At 38.8% G+C, this 25,911-nt stretch overlaps 8 protein-coding genes, 1 non-coding gene and 1 pseudogene across 10 annotated transcripts; 4 read left to right on the top strand and 6 right to left on the bottom strand.

Annotated features, from left to right (window-relative positions):
• Positions 1 to 122: 122 nt before the first annotated feature.
• Positions 123 to 1,944, bottom strand: T07H3.10 (annotated as a pseudogene). The gene is made up of 3 exons: positions 1,489 to 1,944; positions 662 to 856; positions 123 to 616 (listed from the first exon to the last, which is right to left on the bottom strand). Coding segments are annotated over exons 1-3 (1,145 nt in total).
• Positions 1,945 to 2,217: 273 nt separating this feature from the next.
• On the bottom strand, positions 2,218 to 3,582 carry clec-21 (C-type LECtin; the record flags this gene model as incomplete). Its single annotated transcript, NM_061601.2, has 3 exons — positions 2,218 to 3,008; positions 3,059 to 3,338; positions 3,388 to 3,582. The coding sequence occupies 3 exons, from the start codon at positions 3,580 to 3,582 to the stop codon at positions 2,218 to 2,220; spliced, it is 1,266 nt and encodes a 421-aa protein (NP_494002.2).
• Positions 3,583 to 5,946: 2,364 nt separating this feature from the next.
• Positions 5,947 to 6,671, top strand: T07H3.8 (uncharacterized protein; the record flags this gene model as incomplete). Its single annotated transcript, NM_001267104.1, has 4 exons — positions 5,947 to 6,031; positions 6,427 to 6,499; positions 6,545 to 6,577; positions 6,623 to 6,671. The coding sequence occupies 4 exons, from the start codon at positions 5,947 to 5,949 to the stop codon at positions 6,669 to 6,671; spliced, it is 240 nt and encodes a 79-aa protein (NP_001254033.1).
• Positions 6,672 to 7,883: 1,212 nt separating this feature from the next.
• Positions 7,884 to 9,287, bottom strand: T07H3.7 (uncharacterized protein; the record flags this gene model as incomplete). The annotated part of the gene is made up of 4 exons (NM_001027154.1): positions 7,884 to 7,963; positions 8,933 to 9,011; positions 9,059 to 9,079; positions 9,132 to 9,287. 4 exons carry the CDS (start codon positions 9,285 to 9,287, stop codon positions 7,884 to 7,886), a joined length of 336 nt encoding a protein of 111 aa, NP_001022325.1.
• Positions 9,288 to 12,821: 3,534 nt separating this feature from the next.
• Positions 12,822 to 14,579, bottom strand: clec-20 (C-type LECtin; the record flags this gene model as incomplete). Its single annotated transcript, NM_061602.1, has 3 exons — positions 12,822 to 13,621; positions 14,075 to 14,333; positions 14,385 to 14,579. The coding sequence occupies 3 exons, from the start codon at positions 14,577 to 14,579 to the stop codon at positions 12,822 to 12,824; spliced, it is 1,254 nt and encodes a 417-aa protein (NP_494003.1).
• A 2,668-nt stretch (positions 14,580 to 17,247) lies between these two features.
• On the top strand, positions 17,248 to 18,830 carry bath-46 (BTB domain-containing protein). The gene is made up of 5 exons (NM_061603.3): positions 17,248 to 17,472; positions 17,523 to 17,670; positions 18,050 to 18,201; positions 18,247 to 18,407; positions 18,451 to 18,830. Exons 1-5 carry the CDS (start codon positions 17,371 to 17,373, stop codon positions 18,812 to 18,814), a joined length of 927 nt encoding a protein of 308 aa, NP_494004.2. The 5' UTR covers positions 17,248 to 17,370; the 3' UTR covers positions 18,815 to 18,830.
• Positions 18,803 to 20,103, bottom strand: bath-26 (MATH domain-containing protein). The gene is made up of 5 exons (NM_061604.7): positions 19,879 to 20,103; positions 19,458 to 19,833; positions 19,284 to 19,416; positions 19,089 to 19,240; positions 18,803 to 19,042 (listed from the first exon to the last, which is right to left on the bottom strand). Exons 1-5 carry the CDS (start codon positions 20,037 to 20,039, stop codon positions 18,920 to 18,922), a joined length of 945 nt encoding a protein of 314 aa, NP_494005.2. The 5' UTR covers positions 20,040 to 20,103; the 3' UTR covers positions 18,803 to 18,919.
• Positions 20,104 to 21,152: 1,049 nt separating this feature from the next.
• On the top strand, positions 21,153 to 23,963 carry bath-47 (BTB and MATH domain-containing protein 47). Its single transcript, NM_061605.5, has 8 exons — positions 21,153 to 21,269; positions 21,320 to 21,458; positions 21,509 to 21,660; positions 21,704 to 22,243; positions 22,292 to 22,360; positions 22,411 to 23,190; positions 23,536 to 23,686; positions 23,735 to 23,963. Exons 1-8 carry the CDS (start codon positions 21,174 to 21,176, stop codon positions 23,926 to 23,928), a joined length of 2,121 nt encoding a protein of 706 aa, NP_494006.2. The 5' UTR covers positions 21,153 to 21,173; the 3' UTR covers positions 23,929 to 23,963.
• bath-33 (BTB domain-containing protein) lies at positions 23,942 to 25,521 on the bottom strand. Its single transcript, NM_061606.5, has 4 exons — positions 25,382 to 25,521; positions 24,936 to 25,326; positions 24,246 to 24,396; positions 23,942 to 24,196 (listed from the first exon to the last, which is right to left on the bottom strand). The coding sequence occupies exons 1-4, from the start codon at positions 25,483 to 25,485 to the stop codon at positions 24,009 to 24,011; spliced, it is 834 nt and encodes a 277-aa protein (NP_494007.1). The 5' UTR covers positions 25,486 to 25,521; the 3' UTR covers positions 23,942 to 24,008.
• T07H3.9 lies at positions 24,481 to 24,598 on the top strand. The gene has a single exon (NR_131403.1). It is a non-coding gene; the product is annotated as an Unclassified non-coding RNA T07H3.9 (non-coding RNA).
• Positions 25,522 to 25,911: the final 390 nt, after the last annotated feature.

Raw genomic sequence — 25,911 nt, forward strand, 5'->3', positions numbered from 1 at the left:
TATAGTTGATCACGCCACTAGGATAATAGTGGTCATAAATGGTATCTGAAGATTTATTTTTTTCATTATTAAACGCTTTCAGTGGTCTTTATTTTATAAAATCCAAAAATTAAAGGAACTAGGAAGTTATTGATTTGATGTATTCCAGTGGTTTCTGAGAGGGAATCTTCTCGAATCGGGCTTCAAATCCGTTCCCTTTCCCGGTGCCATTCGACCTGAATGTCACCAACATTGCGCTTCCACTTGATGCCACAGAGAACTCATCACTGTTGTGTCCTTTGAATGTTCCGATTAAGCGGTTTTCATCCAAATCTCCATCATAGACTTTTACCTCGTCACTTTTTGGGTCAATGTCAAAGGTCGTGAATGTTAGCAGTATACTGTAGAAACCCGGAGTGTGCATTCGATATTCACAATACTTTTTCAGGACGTTTGCAGATATATTTCCTTGTCACATTGCATGACGTGGTGAACCAATAATCAGTAATATCATCGTGTTCCAAGTATCTAGCGACTATTACACATTCACCGTTTTTCACTTTCCTAATATTTTACAGTGCAGGCCAATCCAAAGATTTTGTTCCTTGCCAGCCAGAGCAATAACGTGAAGGTTTTCCTATGAAAAATATAATATTTCTGGTAACCAACATCAGAAACTCACTTCCTCGCTTCTTATAGTCACCAGCGTTCCTCCGTTTTGGACACACTGTCGCTGAGCATTTTTGTAATTTGATGGCTCGGAAAACAGCTTCAAACATCTATTCTTAACTAATTTATACCCATGAGTACATATAGGCTCTTTTGAGGCAGAAGCCAAGAAAATAAACACAAATAGTAAGATCAGTGAGTGCTGCATGATTTTGACCGTTCATAATATTGGCGCTATTTATATTAGAACGAGCAGCCAGAAATGCATATAAAAACACCTTGTGTTTTTTGTTTTTCCCGCTGTAAAATATATTTTTTTTTTGGCTTTTTGGGAAAACAAATGATGGTGCGCAAGGGTCAAAAAAGACCACACAAGGTTTGTGCAGCCGCTGGCGTCATATTTTTTTTAAACGAATTGTTGATGGTGCGGTTCATTGTGCAAAAAAAAACCCCGACTATTCGTTCAAATATAAATAGCTTGGGGTCGGTAATGATGCCGAGGTCGCGAACATGTGTGGAAGGGGAGATGGGATGCTTGTCAATAAAATATATAATTTTAGGATTTTTAGAGCCTAACTAGAGAAGACCTGTTTTGGGGAGAGCAAGGGGGAGATCATTTCGGGAGTTTTTTTTTCAGAAAAGTAGATTTGCCGAATTTTCTGCTAACATCAAAAATTTGACCATTCTATTTTGACCAAAACTATAGATTTTTTTCCCCATAAATTTTGTGAATTTAGAGACACGCTGTACGGAACTAAAGCTTTCCAGCCGCCGTAGAAATTCAGAAATAACATAAGATTTATTGTCATTGATCAGTATTATGTAAAATCCAAGAAATACATTTACAATTATGTAAGTCATTGAATTGATTTTTTTCAATGGTGAGGGATAAAGATACTTTTCGAATCTGGCTTCAAATCCCTTTCCACTTCCGGTGCCATTTGACCTGAATGTCACCAACATTGCGCTTCCACTTGATGCCACAGAAATTTCATTGCTGTTGTTTCCTTTGAAAATTCCGATTAAGCGGTTTTGTTCCGAATCTCCATCATAGACTTTTACCTCATCACTTTTTGAATCAAGGTCGAAGGTTGTAAATATTAGAAGTTTACTGTAGAAACCCGGTGTGCGCATTTGATATTCACAATACTTTTTGCTTTGTCTCTGAGAAGATACAATTATTCCGAATGTTTGCAAGAGAGTAGAGTTGCATGTGTGGGATACTAGTGGTTCAAGCTTTTCAGGCGGACCAGCGACACACGTTTCACCAGCATGACGTTTGCAGATATATTCCCTTGTCCCTTGTAAAATGTGTTTTTTTGTGAAACAAGCTTACAGCTTCTGATGTCTGATGATTCGATTTTTACTCTTCACAGCTCGCATTTATTTTGTTTGAAGAAGCTATTTTTGTAAATTTCGGTACACACATGCGCCCAAAGAATATATGCATTTTCATTCTAAGCCAGACACCCACAGCTTACCAGTTGCCGTAGAATTTCAGAAATAAAATATGATTTATTGACATTGGTCAGTATAATTTAAAATCCAAGAAATACATTTAAAATTATGTCATTGATTTGATTTTTTCAATGGGTTCGGATAGTGATAGTTTTGGAACTTGGCTTCAAATCCCTTTCCACTTCCGGTGCCATTTGACCTGTATGTCACAAACATTGCGCTTCCACTTGAGGTCACAGAAATTTCATTGTTTCCTTTGAATGTACCAATTAAGCGGTTTTGTTCCGAATCTCCATCATACACTTTTAACTCATCACTTTTTGGATCAAGGTCGAAGGTTGTAAATGTTAGAAGTATACTGTAGAAACCCGGAGTGTGCATTTGGTATTCGCAATACTGTCTTTCTTGGCTCTGAGGAGACACAATTATTCCTGGTGTTTGCAACAGTGTAGAGTTGCATGTATAAGAGACCAGTGGTCCAATCTCTTTAGGTCTACCACCGAGACACTTCTCACCAGCAGGACGTTTGCAGAAATATTGTCTTATTCTATTGCATGGCGTGGTGACCCATTGATCAATAGGAATAACGTCTTCCCAGTCTCCAGCGACTACTACGCATTCACCGTTTTTTCTTTTCAAAATCCGATCAAATTTTTCGTAGGACCAGCGAGATCCATCCGTCCACCTGGAGAAGCCGAAATCCTGCACCATACCTCCAATGTATATGTACTCGCCTGGCAGAAAGTTGTATGCGAGAATGTTTAAATAGAGATTTTCATTGGCAGAATGAATAGACACAAGGTTGCCACACTCCTCTTCACAACTTTTTTGCGCGTTTTCAAATGATTTAGCCTCCGAATGTGGTATATAACAGTACCCATTGTAGTTGTTCTGGCAGTCATCTGGAAATTCAAATATATAAACGAAAATCATGTCAGAACCTTTGTCAGACCTTCGATAGTTGTCGGCATTTCACAAACAAACGGATACATGCCGTTTTCGTATTTAGTGCTAATCCAATATCCAGTTGTAGTGTTAACCGTTACGCATGGTGTTTCACGAGAGCCCGAACCCGCAAAACTTTCAAATGCGTGGTACTGCTCTGCGGTGCCCAATGAGTCATCCCATATACAATTTGATAGACTACCGTTTTGATCCAACACAGTGAAACAGTACAGGCCAATCCAAAGATTATGTCCCTTGCCAGCCAGAGCAAGGACATCAAGGTTTTCCTATAAAAAATAAAACATTTATTACAATAACCAGAGCTACAAAACTCACCTCCTTACTCCTTATAGTCACCAGCGGTCCTCCGTGTTGGTAGCACTGTCGTTGTGCATTTTCGTAGTTTGATGGCTCGGAAAACAGCTTCAAACATCTATTCTTGACTAATTTATAGCCATGAGTACATATAGGATCTTTTGAGGCAGAAGCCAGGAAAATGAAGACAAGTAGTAAGATCAGTGAGTGCTGCATGATTCTGAGCATTCATAGCTTTGCATCTATTTATATTGGAACGAGCAGTCAATTTCATTTGCACAAAAAACCGCTACAACAACGAAAATTCGTATTAAAAATCGTGATATCAGCGGCTGTGCAAATATTGTGTGTTTGTTGTTTAGCCCTTGTGCATCAGCTCCACCTTTTTTTTCGACGCTAGATTTTTACTCCAAATTTTTAGAACTTGTATCTCATAGCAATTATATAATACATTATATATTTTTTATAGTATTGATTTTCAAACAATTAGTAGGATATCTTGGGGGGACAATTCCTTACACGTTCTTATACAGTTAAAAACAATTGGCCGCCGGATCCCAATACACGTTTTCAAATTGCTCACTGAAATGTTCAAACAGTAATTGCATGTTCTCTGGGAGATTAAAAAAAACTCACACATACCACCATGTACCATTGGTGTTGCAATCGAAATATATTATTGCTTCAGCTGCCCCTGACTTGGTATATATTTGTCGTTCCTCGCCTGATGATAGTATACCCTAAAAGTTGCTAGTAAAAACATTCGGGAATTTGTATATTGACTCACCCAAACATCAATATTGCACGTAGTTGCTGGAGGCGGCGGAAGGAATGTCATTTCTAGTTGCAGGCAACCATCCGTTGTAGGTGGCATCAATCTGTTACATTTTTCGATTTTCGTTCTTTTTCTGTTGCAAGTTACCTCCAACTTGTCGGTGGTCGCCTTGTAGGGTCTCCAAAATCTTGAGTTAAACTATCCCCATCATCACACATTTGGCAAGCTGGAAAATGGAAATTCTTCCAATTTTTATGACATATCCTTTTTTGTGTCATATACATAAATTACATAAATTTATCATCAACAATATCCAACTTTCCATATAATAGACGGTAATCGGATTAACTTTTCCAATGCTCTTTTTTTCAATTTTCAATATTCTGTGAGAGAGTATGACGTCACCAAGCGCCGTTTCATTCTGCAGATTAAAAAGTATCTCAGATTTTTGGGTTGCAGTCTGTAGTTCACAGACTAAAGAATGAGAGATAGAGATAAACTTGGACACAGGTCTGATCACTTTCTTCTTGTCAAAACCAGATCTAGCTTCATCTTGTCTTCTCCATGCGGCTATTGGAAAATTGCCGGCAGACAACAAAGCACTGTATATGTATACTTCATGAGCTGGAAGCTAATTTTCTCAAACTACAGTTATACTACAGTAATCCTAATGTACTCATACAGCACTATTGCAGTTTCCAAACAATTTCGTCTCCCCGCTAACCTCTGACCAATATCTCTCCAATAGACAAAATCTCATTTTTCTCAAAACTACAGTAACCCTACAGCACTCCTGTGGTACCCCTACGGCAATACTATGCTAATTTTACAGTACTCCTACAATACTATTACAGTACCCCAACCATACCCTCCCCCTTCCACTAACCCTTGACCAATATCCCTCCAATAGACAAAATGCAATTTTGCCCAAAATTACAGTAATCGTACGGCACTCCTAACGTACCCTACAAAACTCCTACAGTACCATATCCCCTCACCTCAATTCTTTAAAAGAAAACAACTCAATCGTAGCAAAACTACAGTAATCCTACAGTACTCTATAATGCCACTTACGTGTCAGTGGGGCCATGGGTGTCGTTACAGGTTCTGTAACAGGATCAGTTACTGTAGACGGTTCAGTTGGTTGGGTCACCTAAAAAATAGTAACCTAAACTTAAAAAAAAATGCATTAGCTTACTGGTGAATCTGTCGGGGTAGCCTGAAACAAAATAATATTACAACTATTTCTCAAAACCGTTATTTTAACCTTACATCTGTTGCCGAGGTACCTGGACTTCCCGGCGTAGTATCCTGTTCAGAAGGAAGTGTACTAGTGATGTAAACTTCATCAGGTGGTATAGTTTGCATGCAAGTCTCTGCTAGAGTTGTAGAGAATATGATAAAAGTAAATACAGACAAGGATTTCATAGCAGATTTTTTTTTGACGAATCTGAAGCCGACTATCAATGATCTCTTGCAGGTTGAATAATCGGAGATTCGAAAAAAACTTGATCACAAACATGATAGATGCAAATATTTTCCATGTTGGATTGTGAGGCGGAATATTATAACAGGAATTTGTGTTTGGAGTCTATCCACTCAAAAAGGAAGTACCTGGAATAGTGACAGCGCAGGTGGTGTGAGGTTTTCTGTAAAGTCTTTCCTGGATGAGGAGGAACGCCTGCGGGCCAGAGACTAGAGATTGAAATGTAGAGATAAACTTGATCACAGGTCTGATCACTGTTTTCTTGTCAGAACCTGATCTTGTTTCATCTTCTCTTCACCAAGCGGCAATCGGGAAATATATGATACCTTTCATTCGGCCATATATTTTTCATTCCCTCGTCCAGCCTTTACCGAATCATACTCTATCCTACCGTTTATTCTACCGTATGCCTTGATTTGCCCTTTTTTCGTATATCTTAGCTTTTCAGAAAACGTTAGGTCATCTGGAAGTAAATATTTACATTAGTCTAGGTCTAATGTGCTCTAGAGTATTCTGAAAATTTTATTTTTGATTATCACGTATCACGTAGTACGTTAGTGATTTAGGGTAGCATGTATGTCATACTAGGTTTTTTTTAAGAAATAGTTGTTTATCTGCTGGCAGAAAAAGCTATAGAACGAGAACTTACTAAATCAATTTGCAAAATTTGAAAAGACAGTCACAGACATCCCTCTATTAGTCTATCATCACCCAGCGGCGGCAGATGAGATCAAACTAGATTATCAAAATATTGGGATGTTTTGTGAAATTATTTTGGCAGGAAATTAAAAAATTTCAGCCTGTCAACTATGTGATGTGAAAAGTGTAATAGAGGACCCTGCTCCTGGCGATGCAGCACCGACAACTTGGACGTAAGAATCTTCCAATTTCAATTTTAAAAACCTTCAAGCTTCCAGTGAAACTGATCCCACCAACGACGGCTGCATCCAGTACAAAGCGTTATTTCAAGCTTAAATAATAAGACAATTTTTCAGATCGGGCATTAAAAAGCTCTTTTGGACTGTGACACCTAACTGTATGTAAGGATGGACAACGGAAATATTATTTTTGATATCAATAAATGTTTATTTATTTATTTATTTTTATGTAGATCATAGTACCACTACCGTAGTCTTGGGCTTTAGACTTATTAATACACGCAGAGCAGGGTATTGATTTCTTGCTTCTGAAATACGTCGCAGACAAGAAGTGCGGCAGAACAAGAATGTACTCGATACACAGGATTTGATAAGACAGATGCAGACAGTCTCAGATCAGATCAAACTAGATTATCAAATGATAACCGGCTTGAACCCATTTTCAGCAAATTCAAATTTCCCACTAAAATGTTTTCTTAGAAAATTTGAATTTCCCGCCAAAATATTTTTTCAGAAAATTTGAATTTGCCGCCAAAAAATTTCTCAGAAAATTTGAATGTCCGGCCGAAATATTTTCTAATTGTAAAATTTGAATTTCCCGCCAAAATATATTCTTTAAGAAATTGATTTTCCCGCCAAAAAATTTTCTCAGCTTAAATTTTAATTTCCTGCCGAAATATTTTCTCAGAAAATTTAAATTTCCTGCCGAAGTATTTTCTCAGAAAATTTAAATTTCCTGCCGAAGTATTTTCTCAGAAAATTTTAAATTCCGGCCAAAATATTTTCTCAAAATAATTGAATTTCCCGCCAAAGTAATATCTCAGAAAATTTTAATTTCCGGCCAAAAAAGAGTGAACTAGAATAACAATTTTCTGTGCACCGACATCTCATAGCAATTATATAATACATTATATATTTTTATAGTATTGATTTTCAAACAAATAGTAGGATATCTTGGGGGGACAATTCCTTACACGTTCTTATACAGTTAAAAACAATTGGCCGCCGGATCCCAATACATGTGTTCAACTTGCTCACTGAAATGTTCAAACAATCACTGAATTTTCTCTTTGGGCAAAAAACTCACTAGAACACATACCACCATGTACCATCGGGGTTGCAATCGAAGTATATTATTGCTTCAGCTGCCCCTGACGTGGTATATATTGGTCGTTCTTCGCCCGATGATAGTATACCCTAAAAGTTGCTAGTAAAAACATTCGGGAATTTGTATATTGACTCACCCAAACATCAATATCGGCGCACGTAGTTGCTGGAGGCGGCGGAAGGAATGTCATTTCTAGTTGCAGGCAACCATCCGTTGTAGGTGGCATATATCTGTTACATTTTTCGATTTTCGTTCTTTTTCTGTTGCAAGTTACCTCCAACTTGTCGGTGGTCGCTTTGCAGGGTCTCCAAGATCTTGAGTTAAACTATCCCCATCACACATTTGGCAAGCTGGAAAATGGAAATTCTTCCAATTTTTATGACATATCCTTTTTTGTAACATATACATAAATTACATAAATTTATCATCAACAATATCCAACTTTCCATATAATAGACGGTAATCGGATTAACTTTTCCAATGCTCTTTTTCTCAATTTTCAATATTCTGTGAGAGAGTATGACGTCACCAAGCGCCGTTTCATTCTGCAGATTAAAAAGTATCTCAGATTTTTGGGTTGCAGTCTGTAGTTCACAGACTAAAGAATGAGAGATAGAGATAAACTTGATCACAGGCCTGATCACTATTTTCTTGTTGTCAAAACCAGATCTAGTTCCATCTTCAAGCGGCTATTGGAAAAATTCTGGTCAACAACAAAACATTATATATATACGTATTTGTACACCCTGGGCTGGAAGCTAATTTTCTCAAACTACAGTAATACTACAGTAACGGTAAAGTACTCATAGTACTGTGTACTGCAGCACCCAAACTTTTACCAATAATCCTACAATAGGCTCATTTTGCCCAAAACTACAGTAATCCTATTGCACCGTTAGAGTACCCCTACAGTAATCATACAGTCTCCTACCGTTCACACTTTTACTACAGTAGCCCAATCATACTCCTCACGAACCCCAAACCAATATCCTTTCAACATACAATACTCATTTCCTCAAAACTACAGTAATCCTACAGCACTTCTACAGTACTACTACAGTACTACTACTACTACAGTAACCCGAAAATATCCCCTCACTAACCCAGGGCCAATATCCCTCCAATAGACAAAATAGAATTTTGCCCAAAACGTAACCCTACAGTACTCCTACCGTACCCTCCATAGTACTACTACAGTAGCCCGATCTTACTCCCCACTAATTTCGGACCAATATCCGTTCAACAGACAATACTCGTTTCCCCAAAACTACAGTAATCCTACAGTACCCCTACAGTACTCCATAGTAAACACAACTTACGTGTCAGTGGGGCCATGGGTGTCGTTACAGGTTCTGTAACAGGATCAGTTACTGTAGACGGTTCAGTTGGTTGGGTCACCTAAAATGTAAAAGCCGACGCTTTTGAAAAACCAAATATTTACTTACCGGTGAATCTGTCGGGGTGGCCTGAAACAAAAATGTCGTTTTTTTTTATTTGGAAAAGTTACTTTAACCTTACATCTGTTGCCGAGGTACCTGGACTTCCCGGCGTAGTATCCTGTTCAGGAGGAAGAGTACTAGTGATGTAAACTTCATCAGGTGGTATAGTTCGCATGCAAGTCTCTGCTAGAGTTGTTAAAAATATGATAAAAGTAAATACAGACAAGGATTTCATAGCAGATAAATGTTTAGACGAATCTGAAGCCGACTATCAATGATCTCTCGCAGATCGGATAATTGGATATTTCAAATAAACTTGATCACAAACACGATAGGTGCAAATATTTTCCATTTCGAATTGCGAGGCGGATGATTATAACAGGAATTTGTGTTTTACTCAAAGTAGGAAGTACCTACAGTGACATTAGACTCTTCTAAAGTGCTGCAATTTTTGAGCTCCTTCAGGCTTCCGCTCCCAAAGATCAGAGGTCAGCGTAGGCTGTGTATGTTCCAAGGTTTTCTGAACAGCCAGAAATGTCTGCAGGTCAGAAAGTATCGCAGTTTTTTCGTTTCGGTTCAGAGACTAGAGATTGAGATATAGAGATAAACAGGTCTGATCACTATTTTCTCGTCAGAACCTGGTCTTGTTTCATCTCCTCTTGTCCAAGCTGCAGATGGAAAATTGTTTGAGAACGACAACACATATTATTAGGTCTCCAAATAAGTTCCGGGTCAAAAATCATAACTTTGTTCGCTGTGTATCGATTTTTATGAAACTTTGGGAATTTATGTTATCAACTATGATCTTTCATTTGACAATGGTCACAAAATTTTTTGGCCGTCCGAAGTGCCCTAACTCGGAGCCATTTTTTTCAGGCATTTTTCAGATCTCGCTTCTTTTCAGGTTTTAATTGAGGTTTGTGTGCGGATTTTCCTTTGTTTAAAATACATTATTAGAAAACAAAAAAAGTTTTGAAAAAAATCCGTCCAAAAAAATTTTTTTTGTCGGTCGTTAAAAAATCTTCAAAAAATTTTATTTCGAAAATTCTCGATTTTTATACAAAAATGATGTAACCATGTGCAAACTATTTTTACACATACAAAACATTTCAATTTATTGCTTCACACTAAAACAATAACAGAAAACACAGCTTTTTCGAAAAATTTTCGAGTTTTTGGAGTATTTCTCGACATCCAAATTTTATACTCAAATGTTTTGTATATGTAAAAATAGTTTGCACATGATTACATCATTTTTGTATAAAAAATCGAGAATTTTCGAAAAAAAATTTTTTTGAAGATTTTTTGACGACACACAAAAAAAATTTTTTTGGACGGATTTTTTTCCAATTTTTTTTTTGTTTTCTCACATTGTGTACTAAACTAAGAAAAATCCGCACACAAACCTCAATTGAAACCTGAAAAGAAGCGAGATCTGAAAAATGCCTGAAAAAAATGGCTCTTAGCCAATCGAGGTACGATGGGTGTGTTCCGTACCACTACCGTATCCTTAAGTTGAGCCTAAAATTTAATAATATAAGTAGAGCAGAATATCATGACCATTAACTTGTTTCTTTTAAAATACGTTGCTGTCAGAAACGGCAACAGAACGAGAACTTACTAAATCAGTTTGCAAAATCTGATTAGACTGGCACAAAAAAACAAAAATAAAAATTATGGAATTCTGGAAATGTTTTGATAGATTTGGATTCTAGATTGTTTAAAAATATTATTGGTAAGTTTTTGTACCTAGATATCAATTTTCAGACGCGCTACAGGGGTTTTTGTCTTGAATTTCAATTTCATCAGGTATATGTAGGCACAAAAAAACAAAAATAACAATTATGGAATTCCGGAAGAATTGAACTCATCTCACCCCTCCCACTCCCCGGTCGAAGCAGTTACCGACTGATCCAGGGAGGATGAGGGAAGCCTAGCTCCTCGGTGTGTGTGACTTTTCCGACCTAAATTTACAATTTAAAATCAAAACGGTTCACGGAAATAAGTAATGACTGTTGAAAAACTGCTTATTTTATTGCATTTGTTCAATTTATTAAATTTTCCAATTTCCCTGTTGCCAAAAAAATCAATAAAATTCAATTTTCAGAAAACCAATAAAATTAAATTTCTCATTTAATGGATCTCTGAATGGCTTTTTTTAAATTTTTGCTTTTTTCGAATATTTTCTTACTCTTTGACTGCAATTTTAGTTCTAAAACTTGTAAAAAAGTTTTTAAAAAATATAGGCACTTTCATATCTATATGAATATTCGGTACTTTTCCGATTTCTGCTCCCCAAAATGTTTTTTTTTTTTCAATTTTTCAATTTAAATTCTCACGTGAATGTTTATTTCAAAACTATTTCAATTTTTAGGCTTAGAAAACAACACTACTAACTATAAGAATGAAATTACAAAAAAAGTTCACGTTTCATTAATGAACCAGCCGTGGTCCGCACCTCCGGCGCGGCCCCCGACTTCTGGAGCTGAAAACTAATTTTTCTGAAGCTACCGTAATCATACAGTACTCCTACCGTACCACTATTGTACCACTACAGTACCCCGACTATTTCACTACACTAAGCCCAACTCACTATCCCTCCAGAAGCCAAAACGTCACAGACTACAAAGACTACATAGACTACAAACTTTGGACAAACGGAATAAGCGCTTTATATATAGTAAATAATATATTCAAAACATTTTGGGGGGCAGAAATCGGAAAAGTACCGAATATTCTCCTAATCAGTTTAGTCAGTCAATGGTGGAAAGCTTTAGTGTCAATACTGGCAATAATGCCTTATCAAGTTGATATTCTGTTTGATAACTCGGAATCTATATTAGTAGATTAGTTGGTGGACCGCCGAGCTATCAGATGTGGTTCAAGCAAGTAGTTCTTCCACTTTATAAATACCAGAAAATAACAAAAATAGTATGATAGCTTGTACGGAATGTTTTTTTTTAATGCAGACTTTAACCAAAAGCTGTTTCTTTTTCCAAAAGTCCAATGTACGGAAATATCATATGGATCCCTTCTTTTTTATTTTAAAAACCAGAAAATAACTTCTACATGGCCTATACAAATTATGTGGTAAATTTGGGTAGATTTAGAGGGAGGGGGGTAAGAAGGGAAAAAAAAACTCTTCTCAATAATTCTTGACATTATTGAGACTCACATAAATTTAGATATAATTTAAAAAACGGTGTAATTCGGTAGATTCGGTAGGCCGTTTGCAACAATTCGAGTCTCCATGGTAAATCAATCGGATCCCGATGGAGATGTAGATCCCTTAATAACATTTTGAATATTCTACCCTTAAAAACGAGTTGTTTGAACATCTTTTGGGCCAATTTCAAAACTGTGGTGATGGTTGAAGGTGACCATATTGTCTGCGAGTTGATACTCTGGAAAGTCGTGTTTTTAAAGATTACAGGGTTTTCTCGGATTTCAAACGTTGCAATATATCAGCGGTAACTGTAGCAAAGTTTTCTGAGAGAATTCCGGAAAAAAACTAGCTCACCTTTTACTCTATGCATCTGCGTGATTTTGTGCAGTTGTAAATTGCAATTGAAATAATTTTAACGAACCGCCACAAAATAGCCTTGAGTTATTAGGTTGGTCAAGAGCACATATCTGAAAGTGTTCAAAGAAAACCCCTGTGCTGCCACGCTTATCAATTCCGATAATTATTGCCAACCCTGTTTATTATGCAAAATGTAAAGAAGTTCCAAAAAATACATATACAGATAAAGAATAAAAAATATTATAATTAGAGCAACTTGTTCATCGGACTGGCAAAGTAGAACTCAGTGAATCTGGCATGGAATCCAAACCAATTTGTACTGGTACCATTTGATCGGAATGTTACAAACATTGCATTTCCACTTGAGGTGAGTGTTGGGCTATTGTAATTGTGTATTGTCGAAATTAAACGACTGTTCTCCGAGTCACCATCATAGGCATTTAGTTCATGATAGTTTGGGTGCATGTCTAATTGTGTGAACGTTAACATGATGCTACTGGATCCCACTGTATAAATATGATAGTAGCAAAAGCCATGTTCAAGGCCTGCTTCTGTTATCGGTGGAGCTATAATTAACCCTTGTGTGACCAAGATCGTAGTGTTGCATGTATACAAGACCGGTGGTGTGGGATCTTCAGGTCGGTCAGGGTTACACTTTTCACCAGCAGGGCGCTTGCAGAAGAACTTTCTATCATAGTCACAATTTCCGGTATACCACAGTCCCCAGGGCTGTCTCTCGTTACTCTTCTCTCCAGAAACTACGAGGCATGCACCTTCTCGTTTACGTAGTGAGTCTATTTTGTCGTGATCCCAGCGAGATCCATCTATCCAGCTAGGGCGCCCTGATAACGTCCACATGCCTCCGATGAATACTTGCTCGTTTTGTGCAAATGTGCTTGCTAGAATGTTAAAGTAGCGATTCTCGTTTGCAGAGTGAATTGACACAAGACTTCCGCATTCCTCTTCACACGTTCTTTGCGCACGTATGAATGAACTTGCGACGTGGGGTATGTAGCAAGAGCCGTTGTAGTTGTGTTGACAATTGTCTGGAAGTTTCAAGAATAGATCGGAACAGATAAGATTCTTTGTCATCTTCGCTAAAAAAGATGGAATAGTGCGACAAAAAGGTGACTTGATGAGCCTAGAGCTCCCATGGGATCGCAGCATGCATCCGAATGTATAGTGCGGCGTAGAACCCCAAACGTGTCGGCCGCTTCCAAATAACTACTTTTTTGCACTATGTTGCGCACACACCAACCTACTCGTTTCACGCCAAATTGCGGAGTTCTGAACGTGTCGGCCGCTTCCAAATAGCCACCCTTTCGCATTACGTTGCGCACACACCAATCTACTCTTTTCACGCTAAGCTGCGGAACCCTGAACGTGCCGGCCGCTTCTAAAAACTATATTTTCACACCACATTGCACACATACATCGGCATGAGGCCCGCATTTTGTGCCTGGGAGCTCTAGATAAGCCTAATATTGGAGATCACCAACCTTCAAAAGTCGTAGGCAACTCGCAAACGAACAAATTCGACTCTTTGCTGCAATCAGTGCTTGACCAATGTTCACTTGTAGTATTAACAGTCACGCAGTTTCCTTGAGTAACATTCGGACGAGACTGAAATCCGTTTCTCTGATCTGTGGAGATATTCGAATCATCCCATAGACAATTTGATCGATAATTATTGATGCAGTAGAGACCTAACCATACATTCTTATCTTTGCCAGAAAGAGTAGTCACATCGATGTGTTCCTACAAAAAATTTAGGGAAAATGAGTATTTTTTTCATACTAGATAACCAACATCGCTACTCTTTATTGTGACCAGTGTTGCTCCAAAAGTGGAACAAACTCGTTCGGCATTTTTGTGGCTCAATGGTTCGTGGAATAATTTCAGACATTTGTTTCCGACTAAGGTGAAGCCATGGGTACAAATGGGCTCTTTTGAGGCCGACGCGAGGAATGGTAAGGCGAGTAGGAAGGCTAGTAATTGAAGCATGGCTATTGTAATCTGGAATGCTTCAAGGCTATTTATATTGGTTTTGCACGAAAACAACAACAACCCGATTTCGACTAAAAATCGTAAAATCAGCAGCTGTGCAAATTTTGTTTCTAACTATTTGACGATATTTGCGCATTACCTAGAAAATTCCAAAAAAAACTAAAACAAAAAATAAACATAATTTATTAACAGAGTATAATAAGCATTGATACCAAAAATAATCCTTCCAGTTGTCTATCCTTACATACAGTTAGGCGTCACAGTCCAAAAGAGTTTTTTAATGCCCTCTCTGAAAAATTGTAGTTTGCGAGTTGTCTACTAGAACGGCCTGAAAATCAGACTGTAAGATCATCATCTAACTGTCATCTAACTCACCTAACTCATCTAACTGTCATCTAACTCAAAAGCTTACAAAAATTCGAAGCGGTGTGCAAACTTGTCCTGCGGGCGCCTGGAATACCGCTTTGTACCGGATGCAGCCGTCGTTGGTGGGGTCAGTTTCACTGGAAGCATGAAGGTTTTGAAACTTTTAAAAAATCTAGAATCCAATTCTATCAAAACATTTCTGCCAAGCAGCCTCTAATAAATGCCGAGTGTGGCGACTCCGCCCCTTTTTCGCGTTTTTTGACGCTTTTTTTGGCTTGCGAAAAAATGTCACACTTCGTTTTCATTAATAACTCCAAAGCCGCGTGACTTCATGCTCTAATATTTGGAATCCTACTAGAAATATTTTGCCCCACGGTGGAGCAGAAAACGGCACTAAGTTCGGAGCAAAATTGAGCCCAGGGCGGCTTTCCCCAGTTTGAAAAAATTTTTTGTTGCTCTTTTTACCCCCAAAAAAGCATGTTTTAATTGAATTAAAATTCGGGTTTTGCTCGGTTTTGTTCCAAATTTATGTGCAAGATACTACTCAGAGAGGTGGATTTTTTGAAAGAAAGTTTGAGTTCATAAGTGCAAAAGGAAAAAAGTTGTGATAAAACAAAAGGCCAAAAAATGCCATTTTGCCAAAAAAAAATTTTTTCCGAAAAAGTAGTTTTTCGTCTTTATCTCAAGTTCTACTTCATCTTTTTTCATACTTTTTTTGTTTACCCCACGTAAAAAAGTACGCTGAACACGATTTTCAACTCAATTAAGATAAGTTCTATGAGTCGGCCGAGCAAGACGAATAAGTGCCACATTTTGCACACTTTCCCATTTTCGCGAATCTACTTTTTCAATCATAACTCGGTCAGTTTTCATGTTTTCTTAGTTTTCTAAAAATTGACGTGTAGGTCTCATCAAGACGCATCGAGACATATAAAATTTGTAAAAAGTTCAGTGGGAAAATTTTTCAAGAAAAAAATAATTCAAAAATTTAGTACTGGGGGAAGTGGTTTCCTGCGTCTCCTGAACATTTTTTCCACTAAACTTTTGCGGAATGTATTTTTGATTCATAGTTTTTGATTTTATCTAATGGATGATGAGAATTCGTGGCATTAGCAATGCTCTGACAGGAGATATTATTTTTTTTCTAATTTTCAGGCCAAAACTTGTTTTTTTCTATACATCTGTCTGTGTACAAGATATAGCCCTCAAATGTACGTCTCCCTTTCGGGAATTTTATGATGAGTACAATGCTGTAATAAAATTTTCAAAAATTAGGTTTCCCGCTGACTTATCAGTGATAAACGGTTTTCGAACGTCTTCCCCGTTTTTCCGTCATTCCGTGATTATTTTCATTCCGTGATTATTTTCATTCCGTGATTATTTTCATTCCGTGATTATTTTCATTCCGTGATTATTTTCACTCGGGAATCGCTCGCCCACTATGGGGGAGTCTACGCAAGGACAACGCAAGGACAAGGACAACATTCTAATGGAATGGAAACAATTGCCCGACTGCACCAATTCTAGTTCAAGCGAACAATGATAACTTTTGTATTCTGTATTCCTTCACGTCTCCCAGCGAGCGTAATAAATTATTATTATTATTCCCCAAATAGTAATAATTGAAGAAAGCGGAATCGAAATACGACTTCCTCCAGAAAATGTTCTTCCCTACATCCCAGTTTGAGCTGTCTCCCGCATGGCCGAGTGGTTAGTGCGTATGACTGCAGAAATTTTGGTAGCTGGTTCAATTCTACCAAGTGATAATTTTTTTGTTTTTTGTGAGTAATCGGGATTCGAATAGAAATACTCGATTTTATACAAAATATGGGTACGTCTCCCCTAATATAAAGCCTCCTCAAACTTCAATCAATCAAAACTCAGCTTTACTAGTCCGGAATTCCATAATTTTTATTTGTGTTTTTTTGTGCCTGTATATACCTGTGAAAATTGGAATTCAAGACAAAAACCTCTCTAGCGCGGCTTTAATTTACTTTCCTATTTTTAAAAATGAGGGGAAATAATACACAAGTACCGAATTTTGAAACTACCAAAAAAATGTGCAAAACTACAACTTGTCCAAAATTTTCGGCAAATTCGGAAATTCGGTAAATCGGCACTTTGCCGGTTTTCCGATTTGCCGGAAATTTTCAATTCAGATAATTGTTTTTCTTAAGTTCCTATAGCATAGTCACGTTCTATTTTTTGTTAATTACCCTTCAAAATTTGATGAATCAAACGAGCAAACAACCACTTTAACCTCCCATCGGTGTTAACCTATCAGTTGCTTCATGATGTAAAACTGATAAGAATACGCTGCCCGTAACTGTTTTCTTTGACTTTTTCGGAAAATTTTATTTTGAAACTGGTCACATTTTTTGTTACAACTTCTACAATTTAAATATTTTTATTTAACTATTAAATGGGTCCGCCGCCAAAACTTCGAAACTTCGACCATCAAATGGAACCATACTCAGATGTGGTGCTGGTAGCTAGTCAGGAATGGTTCCACGTTTCAAAAGCGGTATGAATTTTGTGTAATTATAGTTGTTCAAAATGCCTAGAAAATTCAAGATCCTTTGCGATCACTCCCCATACTTCCGATGTCTGCTCAGTAACTTTCCAAGAATCGATGAAAAGCCGGTTCATCTGTTGAAGGGCGTAAATCCTGCCGATTTTCAAAAGTTCTTGGAGGTGCTCCATGGGGAGCCGGCGATTTTTGGTGAGTCAGCTGTAGGTTTCGCAATTTTGTTAATTAACTGATAAGGTGTGTGGCAGCCTGAGCCTCTTCGACTCGCCCCTCCCTTGTCTTGTCTAGCGTAAAAGCCCTGTAACTCGGCAGAAAGTGATCCTACCGAAAAGCTCTTAACAGACAAAATGTAGAAAATTTGAAGAGCTGTATTTTGTTAGTTGAGCATTTTTTGATAGCATTTTCTTGCGCGGAGATAAAGGCGTCGAGAGGTACCCAACCTATCTTCAAAGCTTTGTAAGTCGGCAGGGATTGTAGCTATCAAAAAGTTGTCAACTAACAAACTATTGGAAAATTTAAGTACTACATTCTATATAGTTCAGCATTTTTGATAATTCTCAGCTCCTTCCAGAATGCACAATCTACCAAATCCTACTCCTAGCCGTCAAATTTCAAACCTACACTGTCATCAAAAAATGCGAAAAATTCCTGATTCACACTTCAATGGCAAAACTGGAAACAAAACTTGCTCTAGCTCAGAAGTATGACCTAACAGAGCTTCAGGTGAGATATTAGTCGTGCTGAAAATGGGCAAAACTTTAATTTCAGACACATTGCAACGAGGAGTTTCAGGCAGCTTTTCCTGTTCGGGAGCCAGAAATTCAAAGAAAACCTGCGATTTATAGAAATAAGTTCACTTTCAAGTACACATTTGAAAAATTTGATGAAGATTGCGTGGGTGGTTACAATGTTCAGCTAGGTTTTTTATGGTAGTAGCCTCCATTTTTTAAAAAATTTAATGAAAACGTTCAGGTCCCTCAACATCCACCGGAAAAACGACCATCTCCGGATAAGCCTCTGCTGCGATAAACCTGAACCAACTCCGTACTGGGAAGTCCGCGCGGATTTCCAACTAGTGCTCCCCGGACAAGATGAAGCTCCAGTGACCAAAGGATACTTCAGAAATATCGACGAAGAGCTCAAGTGCGAGGAGCTCGGGCGGGAAATTGAATGGGAAGAGATAGCGGACAAGTACCCGGTTGATGGATATTTGACGATTGAGGCACGGGTTAATGTGATTTGGATTAAGGAAGTTGAGAAGAAGCCTGAGATAAAAGTGGAGAAAAAGTCGAAGTTGATAACTGCGATGAAAAAGCTATTGACCGTTGGGAAATAAATTTTTTATTCAAAAATGTTTTGTTATAAATACACTTGCATGTAAAAGCTTAGCTCTAGTCTCAGGATTTAGATATTATTAGACACTACTAATGAAATGCAGAATTTAGGTAACAGTGAGAAGTTTTTCAAACAGAGTGAGCACCATGTTTGGGTCCAGAGACATCAAATTGGCCGGAAGAACGGCTTGAATGTCCTGCTTGGTTTTCAACTCCGACAAGCACTTTTGCTGAAAAATTCAAGAATCAGAAGAAGCGGCATCAATCCTAACATACTTCCAGTTCCCAAAAGCTGCATCGAATGGCCATCTGCAGTTGTTTCCTCGGCGACATTTTTGATCCTTCCAGCAACCACTTTTCGCATTTCGAAAATATTTCAATTGCACGGTATTTGATTGCCAAAAGCAAGATGATTTCTAGTGTGGTGTCTGAAAAACGAAACAATATTTTAGAGGGGTTATTTTATTTTACCGCTAATCACATCTTCCCCGTGAAGAGCTTCCAGAAAGATCTGGAGATCCAAAGGGTCCTCATTTTCCAAAACTATTTCTGTTCCTCTGGCGACATCAAGTTCACAGATATCGGTGTTCGGATTGCAAATCACCTGCAGTTTCAGTGTATTACTGTAACTTTAGCTAATCTCACCACTGTCCGAGCGTAGAATTTCTGACCTCCAGCCACTAGAACCACATGCCAATCATTTTCAGGTGTATCAAAATTTCGAAGCTTTTTTCTGTCGAATCCTGATGTTTTTGTGATTGTTACTTCAACATCGACATACACCATATCATCATCGAAAATTTTATTTTTAATGTCCTCAAAAAAAGTGATGGCAGTCAAGCCATAGTTATGTTCCTGACTGAATACATGATCTGTAGAGTTGTGAAAGTGATCTGCTCCGTTTTTCGTCACGAACATGTGCCTAACTTTCATTCCAACTGACCATAAGGCTGATCTTCCATTTACATCAATGTTCAGCGTTGTACGGAGGAATCGACCATCGTAGATGTAGCTCAAGTGCCTGAAATTACCAGTTTGTTTGGGCGACATAAAAAACACTACCGACCACAAAAAACCGAAATGATCCTCTACATCACTGGTATAGGTGTTTCCAATGTTCAAGGTCGAGATATTTTTGATGCGATGAGTAATGACGAATTTCTTTTCAGTTGCTGATTTCGGGTCATAGGATCCCAAGCCTTTGGTTTCTTGGCTGGCTTTAGGCATTGAAGGAGGATCTGGCATGGATTTAGCCTGTGTTAGCCTGTTCCAAATATCAATAGAAAAATCTGGAAATTGATTATTAATGAATAATATTTAAAAGAAAAGCACGGGCTGTAAATGGGTATTTTTGGCGAAAACTGATGTAACTTTAGAACCTGATTAGCTACAAAAATGCCAAATATATTTTCTAAAAGTACAACTTATGGGAATGTTTTTGGTATTTTTTTCAAAAAACTATTCTATGTTTTCTTTGAAATATATTAGTTTACATATGTGAAAACACTGTTTTCAGCTGAAAAGCGCAAAGATAACTTCAAAATCTTCAAATCCTCAGTAATAATAATATGGAAAAAAGCACAATAAATTTATTTTTCAAAGTTTCTTCAAAATTGGAATCAAAATTTTAAAAAATTTTTTCGAAATTTTCTCTTCGAGAAAATTGACCGAAAAAATGTTTTTTGTTGTAATTTGTTCAAAGATTTAAAATTAATTCATTTAACGTATTGCTACAAGCTACTAAAAAAATTGTGCTCAAAGCTTGATGTCTATATAAAAATATTCATATTCACATCAAAAACAGCTAGCTACCCAATTTACAGCCCGTGAACAAGAAAATAAATTGAAAACCACTCTGCCGGAATTTTTCATAAACAGGCAATAATGAAACTAACAAGGAGTTTTGATCGAAAAATTGTTTGCCACATTTGGCAGAGATAACGAGTCTGCTGATAAAAAAGAGCAAAGATATATCGAAAAACTATTTTGGAGGGCCTGCCGAGCAATATGCCTTAGAGATCTTTTACATAAATTTGTGAACGGGGCACACTAGAAACTTGGTTTATAGTTTTTGTAGTTTTTAACAACAAACTTTATTTAATTATTTAATCTATAAATCACCGCCGAGTGATAATTTTCCAAATACAGCAGAATATTAGGCCTCACCCAAATTTATAATTTTTTGCGGTTGCAAGTTAATTTGGTGATTCATGCGTAAGTTTTACAGCTTTCCAGCTGGCCAAATAAAAAACTGATAAGAGCGTTAAACATTGCTCCCAGTGAATTTTCCCCACATATTTCGTTAGATAAGACTTTAATTCAATTTTCTTTCTCTTCTCTTTCACGTTTTTCCTCCTAAAAATGCCCCCCAAACTGCGGAATTTCGACAAAAGCATGGAAAAATACACTGATGTTGTGCTAGTTGTCAAGCAGGAGAGGTTCTATGTCTCTAGAGCGGTGAGCTTTTAGCTTTTTCCATAAAACCCTGAAATATAGTAAATTTCCAGATTCTCTCGGAGCACTGCACTTATTTCCAATCCCTATTCTGTGGGGACTCCAATTACCAAGAGCACATAATCAGCGACGTAGAGCCACAAGATTTTCAGAAGTTCTTGGAGGTTGTGCATGGGGAGCCTGCAATTTTCGGTTAATTTTTTTTTGCCTGGAATAATTTTTTTCATGAGACTATGTTCCAGAGGCCACCGTGCAAAAAATTCTCCCGCTAGCCCAGAAATTTGGCTCAAAAACTGTGCTCCAAAAGTGCGAGAGATTCTTGATCACAATTTCGACGGTGAGGTTATCTACCAAGTGGAATTTAGCCAAACAGTACGGCCTGGATGAGCTTCAGGTAGGCTTGAGAGTCTAGGCCCTTAAGTAAGAAATTTTTTAAGGCCCATTGCAAATTGGAATTCAAAACTGCTCAGATTGTCAGGAAAAATCCGCAGCCTGAACCTAAATCTCTGGCCTATTCGGATAAATTTATTTTCGACCACAGTTTTGAGAAAGTTGATGGCCTAGCGGAGGGAGATATGAGGAGAAGTCAGCCTATTACCCATTTGGATTTTACTTGGACCATCTACATCACAAGGAAGAATCAGCATCTCCGCGTGAGCCTATGCTGCGGCAAAGCTCATCTAACCTCCGACTGGACCGTCCGTGCGGACTTCAAAATGACACTCACGGCAAAAGGTAGCCCGGATCTGGTGTCTGACACCAAAGGATTCTTCCACTTGGACTCGGAGAAGAACTTCTACTGGGAGCTTGGTCAGGAAGTCGAGTGGGATGAGATCCGGGACAAATGCCTGGCGGATGGGAAGCTCGAGGTGGAGACGCGAGTCAGAATCGTGAAGATCCGAGAGCTGCCGGTAGAGGAGTTCAAGCCGCCGAGGATAGTGACGGTGAATGCAGTAAAATCCTATGAGGGGGTGCTGGTAAGTTCAGAAAATCGTAAAAGTTTCTGAAAATCTCTGATTTTGCAGCCTCCGACTAAAGTTCTATTTGGAGATTTCCCATTTCCGAAGGCTCTAGCCAAGGAAAAACCAGACTATGTAAGTGATGTTGAGCTGGAGACTGAGTAGAATTAAGGACAAAGTTTCAGTCGGACTACATCAGGGTGACACCTTTGACTCAACAGGCAAAGACAAGTGCTCCAGCTGAAACTCCTGATCTTCAGACACCTCCACGCCAACAGGCTTCTGCAAAGCCCCAAGCCTCACCCGCCAAGTCCGCTGGAGCTCCCCAACTACCCCAAAAAGTTCCGCTGTTTCCTTCCGGAGGGGCTCCCAGTTCTCCTAGCGCCCCTGAAGCGCCTTCGGAGCCACCTCCACCCAAAATCTACCCCACACTAGGAGCGAATGCCCCTCCAGCTCCTCCAGTACAAGGGAAAAAGTTTATATTGAAAAATGTTTTCGGAAACGTTGAAGCTATGAAGTGCCACACAGCGATGGCCTGTCAAAAAGCTGTCGCCTACGATTTCGAATGGAACTTGATCATCTCCCAAAAGAACAACCGTCTCCACGTCAGCCTGTGCTGCTCCAAATCCAATGTGACTTCGGAATTCCGAATCCTCGCTGACTTCGAATTGATCATTGCGGGCAAAAATGGAGGACGACCTCTGAAGTCCAAGACAAATGGATGCTTTAACATTGAAAAAACAAAGAACTCCAGTCAGGAGCTTGGTCAGGATGTTGAGTGGTCGACCATTGTCTATGACTACATGGTCGATGGAAGGTTGACCGTCGAGGCTCACGTCAATATCACCAGGGTCACTTGCTTGGATGCTCCAAAGTTCAAGAAGCTGAGGAATTTCGATGCAACCGGGAATTCGTGGGATGTGATGCTGATTGTTGCCGGGCAGAGGTTTTTTGTGTTGAAGGAGGTAGGGATCCTAAGGGGTTGAACTGAACATCTGGAGATGTTCTTAGGAACTATGTTACCTGAGGTTTACCTGAGTTAATCCTAGCTCCCAGTTCTATACGGATCCTCAGAACTTCAATTTTTCTTGATTTCTACCTAGGACCCTGCGATCACTAACCGAAGATCCTTTATCTTTGATAGGCACCGTAGCTGGAGGTTAACATTCTATACCGAATACGTAGTTCTGGGTCTCAACACGACTCAGCAAAGAGCCTGAGCATCCATAGGTGCCTGTAGCCAAGCTCGTAGCTCACAGATCTATACAAGCTCTTAGACCCTCTAAGATCTTCAAGTTTCTCAGTTCCAGATCCTCATCTCCAACTCCGCCAGATTCAAGAACATAATCAGCAAGATCAACTTCACCGCAGCACCGAGCACCGAGATCAAGCTCCCCGACTCGAGTGCCGATCACTTCCAGAACTTCCTGGAAGCCTGCTACGGAGACCCCTCAATTAATGGTAACGTTCAAGGTTCTACAGATTCTTAACAAAATTGAACATTTTCAGACGACACTGTCCATGGAATTCTGAAAATTGCGCAAAGCTATGAAGCCGCGGGAATTGTGAAGCGGTGTGAAGAGTATGTAATAAAGTACTCCAAGAAAACGCTGGAGCAGAAGGAGAAGCTGGCGAAGCATCATAATTTGAAGACTCTAAAGGCACATTGTGATTATTGGAAAAGTCGCCGGAAATGCTGCTAGATTTGTACGGAAATTAATAAAAATGTTTTATTAGAGGTTGTACTGCACAGAATTTTACAGGTACATATGTAGATCATAGATCAAATTTCCAGATTGGAATAGCAAGATCTCTTCAAGTTCTCCAAGTTATAGCGATAGGCCAGCTGCAGCTGTTTCTTCAACATCATCTTAGATCCCGCTCCTCTGAAAAGAAAGTTCTCGCAGTTTTGGGTGACCAACTTGGCATTGTACATGTCTGCAATGAGAAGCACACCCTCCACCGACTCGTCTGAAAATTTTAAAATTTTATTTTTTCCTATAAGTGTCCTATGTCAAACCTGTGATAGCTTCCTGGTGGCCGTAGAGAACTTCCAGAAAGTTCTGGAAGTCGTTGGGGTCGATTGAGCTGAGAGTGACTTCGGAGCTGTTTCCTTCTTTGAAGTTGCCAATTGGCAGAGCCTTGAAGTATCCGGACTGGGCAGCAAGGAACTGAAATAGTTATGATTAGGAAATTAGCCTAGACAATAGATCCTGGAGCCTAGAGACTAGAGCCTTGAGTATAGATCCTAGATCCTGGATCCTAGATCCTAGATCCGAGATCCTAGAGCCTAGATCCTAGATCCTAGATCCTAGATCCCAGATCCTAGATCCCAGATCCTAGATCCCAGATCCTAGATCCTAGATCCTAGATAATCGATCCTAGATAATAGATCCTGAAGCCTAGAGCGTAGATCCAAGACACTTGATCCTAGATTTTAGATCCTAGATCCTAGGTCTTAGATCCTAGATACTTGATCCTAGATAATAGATCCTGAAGCCTAGAGCCTAGACCCTAGCTCCTAGATAGTAGAGCCTAGAGCCTAGATCCTAGAGCCTAGAGCTTAGAACCTAGATCCCAGAGCCCGGAACCTAGATCTTCGAGCCCAGAGCCTAGAGGCCAGAGCCCAGAGCCCAGAGCCTACAGCCTTGGCCTATGTAAACATAAGCTCAAGCTCAGGTCGTGACGCTAATCTTAAAGGCTAACTGACCAGTTTTGCCACATGAAACCTGGTCTCCTTCACCACCAACACAACATCCGAAAACTCCTTCATAGCCTCGTCGAAGTTGCGGACTTTCACCTTCTTCTCAAATCCCCAAGTGTCTATGATCTTCAGACAAACTTCAACCGTCACCGTGTCCTCTACCACAAACTCCTTCATCATTTTCTCCCATAACATAAACTTTGGAAATCCAATTCCGATGTACTGCGTCTCACCTCCATACTTTCGAACTCCTGTCTTTTCGACAAATATCTTGCCAGTAGGGGTAATCATTTTGAAATCACATTCAACTTCGATACTTTGCTCCTCGGCTATAAGCTGGGCTCCATAATACACGCATAACTGCAAATGTTTGTCTTTGCAGAAGACCTTGAAATACCTGAAAATGATTTTGATCATTAAAAATTGAAATTATTGTTAGAATAATAACTTACCAAGGTAGTCCAAAATGTTGTTCACTTGTTGTAGATTGCGAATCTCCTTCCTTCATAGCGGCAATATTCTTCACTTTTCGAGTCATCACAAATTCCTTCGTCATTTTTCAAAGTAGGTGAAATAAAGACAGAAAAACTAAGAAGTAATAATGATATTGGCTTGCTGGACTTATTGCAAGAAATTTACAAGAGCCCAGAACGCTGTGCAACCGCAAATTTTCCGATCGATAAGCTGCGAAACTGGATCAATATATTCCAGTGTCCCCTTCTTTTTTAATGCTCGGACTATTGATGATCCACTTGATCAACTTGAGACATGGTGCGTCAATAACTTAAAGTTGTCTTAGACTAGATATGAGCTGCCAAGACCACATTGAGACATGGTGCATCGACCACTCAAAGTTGTCGTAGACTAGATATGATCTGCCAAGACCAGTTTGATACATGGTGCATCGAACAGAATCAGCTAATTATAACGCAGCATATGTATACTTCATATGTTCATTTATTAGTTTGCATAACACATAATA

This window comes from Caenorhabditis elegans, chromosome II (assembly GCF_000002985.6).
Source record: "Caenorhabditis elegans chromosome II".
Classification (NCBI taxonomy): domain Eukaryota; kingdom Metazoa; phylum Nematoda; class Chromadorea; order Rhabditida; family Rhabditidae; genus Caenorhabditis; species Caenorhabditis elegans.

What these genes read in the sequence shown, in the direction of transcription:
- bath-46 (NM_061603.3), top strand. Translation starts at nt 17,371, where the DNA reads ATGGGTCCGCCGCCAAAACTTCGAAACTTCGACCATCAAATGGAACCA. An exon ending in ATGACCTAACAGAGCTTCAG is followed by an intron (nt 18,202 to 18,246) that starts GTGAGATATTAG and finishes CTTTAATTTCAG; the next exon opens with ACACATTGCAACGAGGAGTT. An exon ending in GTTCAGCTAGGTTTTTTATG is followed by an intron (nt 18,408 to 18,450) that starts GTAGTAGCCTCC and finishes GAAAACGTTCAG; the next exon opens with GTCCCTCAACATCCACCGGA.
- bath-26 (NM_061604.7), bottom strand. Translation starts at nt 20,039, where the DNA reads ATGCCTAAAGCCAGCCAAGAAACCAAAGGCTTGGGATCCTATGACCCG. An exon ending in GATCATTTCGGTTTTTTGTG is followed by an intron (nt 19,834 to 19,878) that starts GTCGGTAGTGTT and finishes TGGTAATTTCAG; the next exon opens with GCACTTGAGCTACATCTACG. An exon ending in GCAGCTTTTGGGAACTGGAA is followed by an intron (nt 19,043 to 19,088) that starts GTATGTTAGGAT and finishes TGAATTTTTCAG; the next exon opens with CAAAAGTGCTTGTCGGAGTT.
- bath-47 (NM_061605.5), top strand. Translation starts at nt 21,174, where the DNA reads ATGCCCCCCAAACTGCGGAATTTCGACAAAAGCATGGAAAAATACACT. An exon ending in CCAAGGAAAAACCAGACTAT is followed by an intron (nt 22,361 to 22,410) that starts GTAAGTGATGTT and finishes ACAAAGTTTCAG; the next exon opens with TCGGACTACATCAGGGTGAC. An exon ending in GGTTTTTTGTGTTGAAGGAG is followed by an intron (nt 23,191 to 23,535) that starts GTAGGGATCCTA and finishes TCTCAGTTCCAG; the next exon opens with ATCCTCATCTCCAACTCCGC.
- bath-33 (NM_061606.5), bottom strand. Translation starts at nt 25,485, where the DNA reads ATGACGAAGGAATTTGTGATGACTCGAAAAGTGAAGAATATTGCCGCT. An exon ending in GGTTTCATGTGGCAAAACTG is followed by an intron (nt 24,397 to 24,935) that starts GTCAGTTAGCCT and finishes TAACTATTTCAG; the next exon opens with TTCCTTGCTGCCCAGTCCGG. An exon ending in CCACCAGGAAGCTATCACAG is followed by an intron (nt 24,197 to 24,245) that starts GTTTGACATAGG and finishes TAAAATTTTCAG; the next exon opens with ACGAGTCGGTGGAGGGTGTG.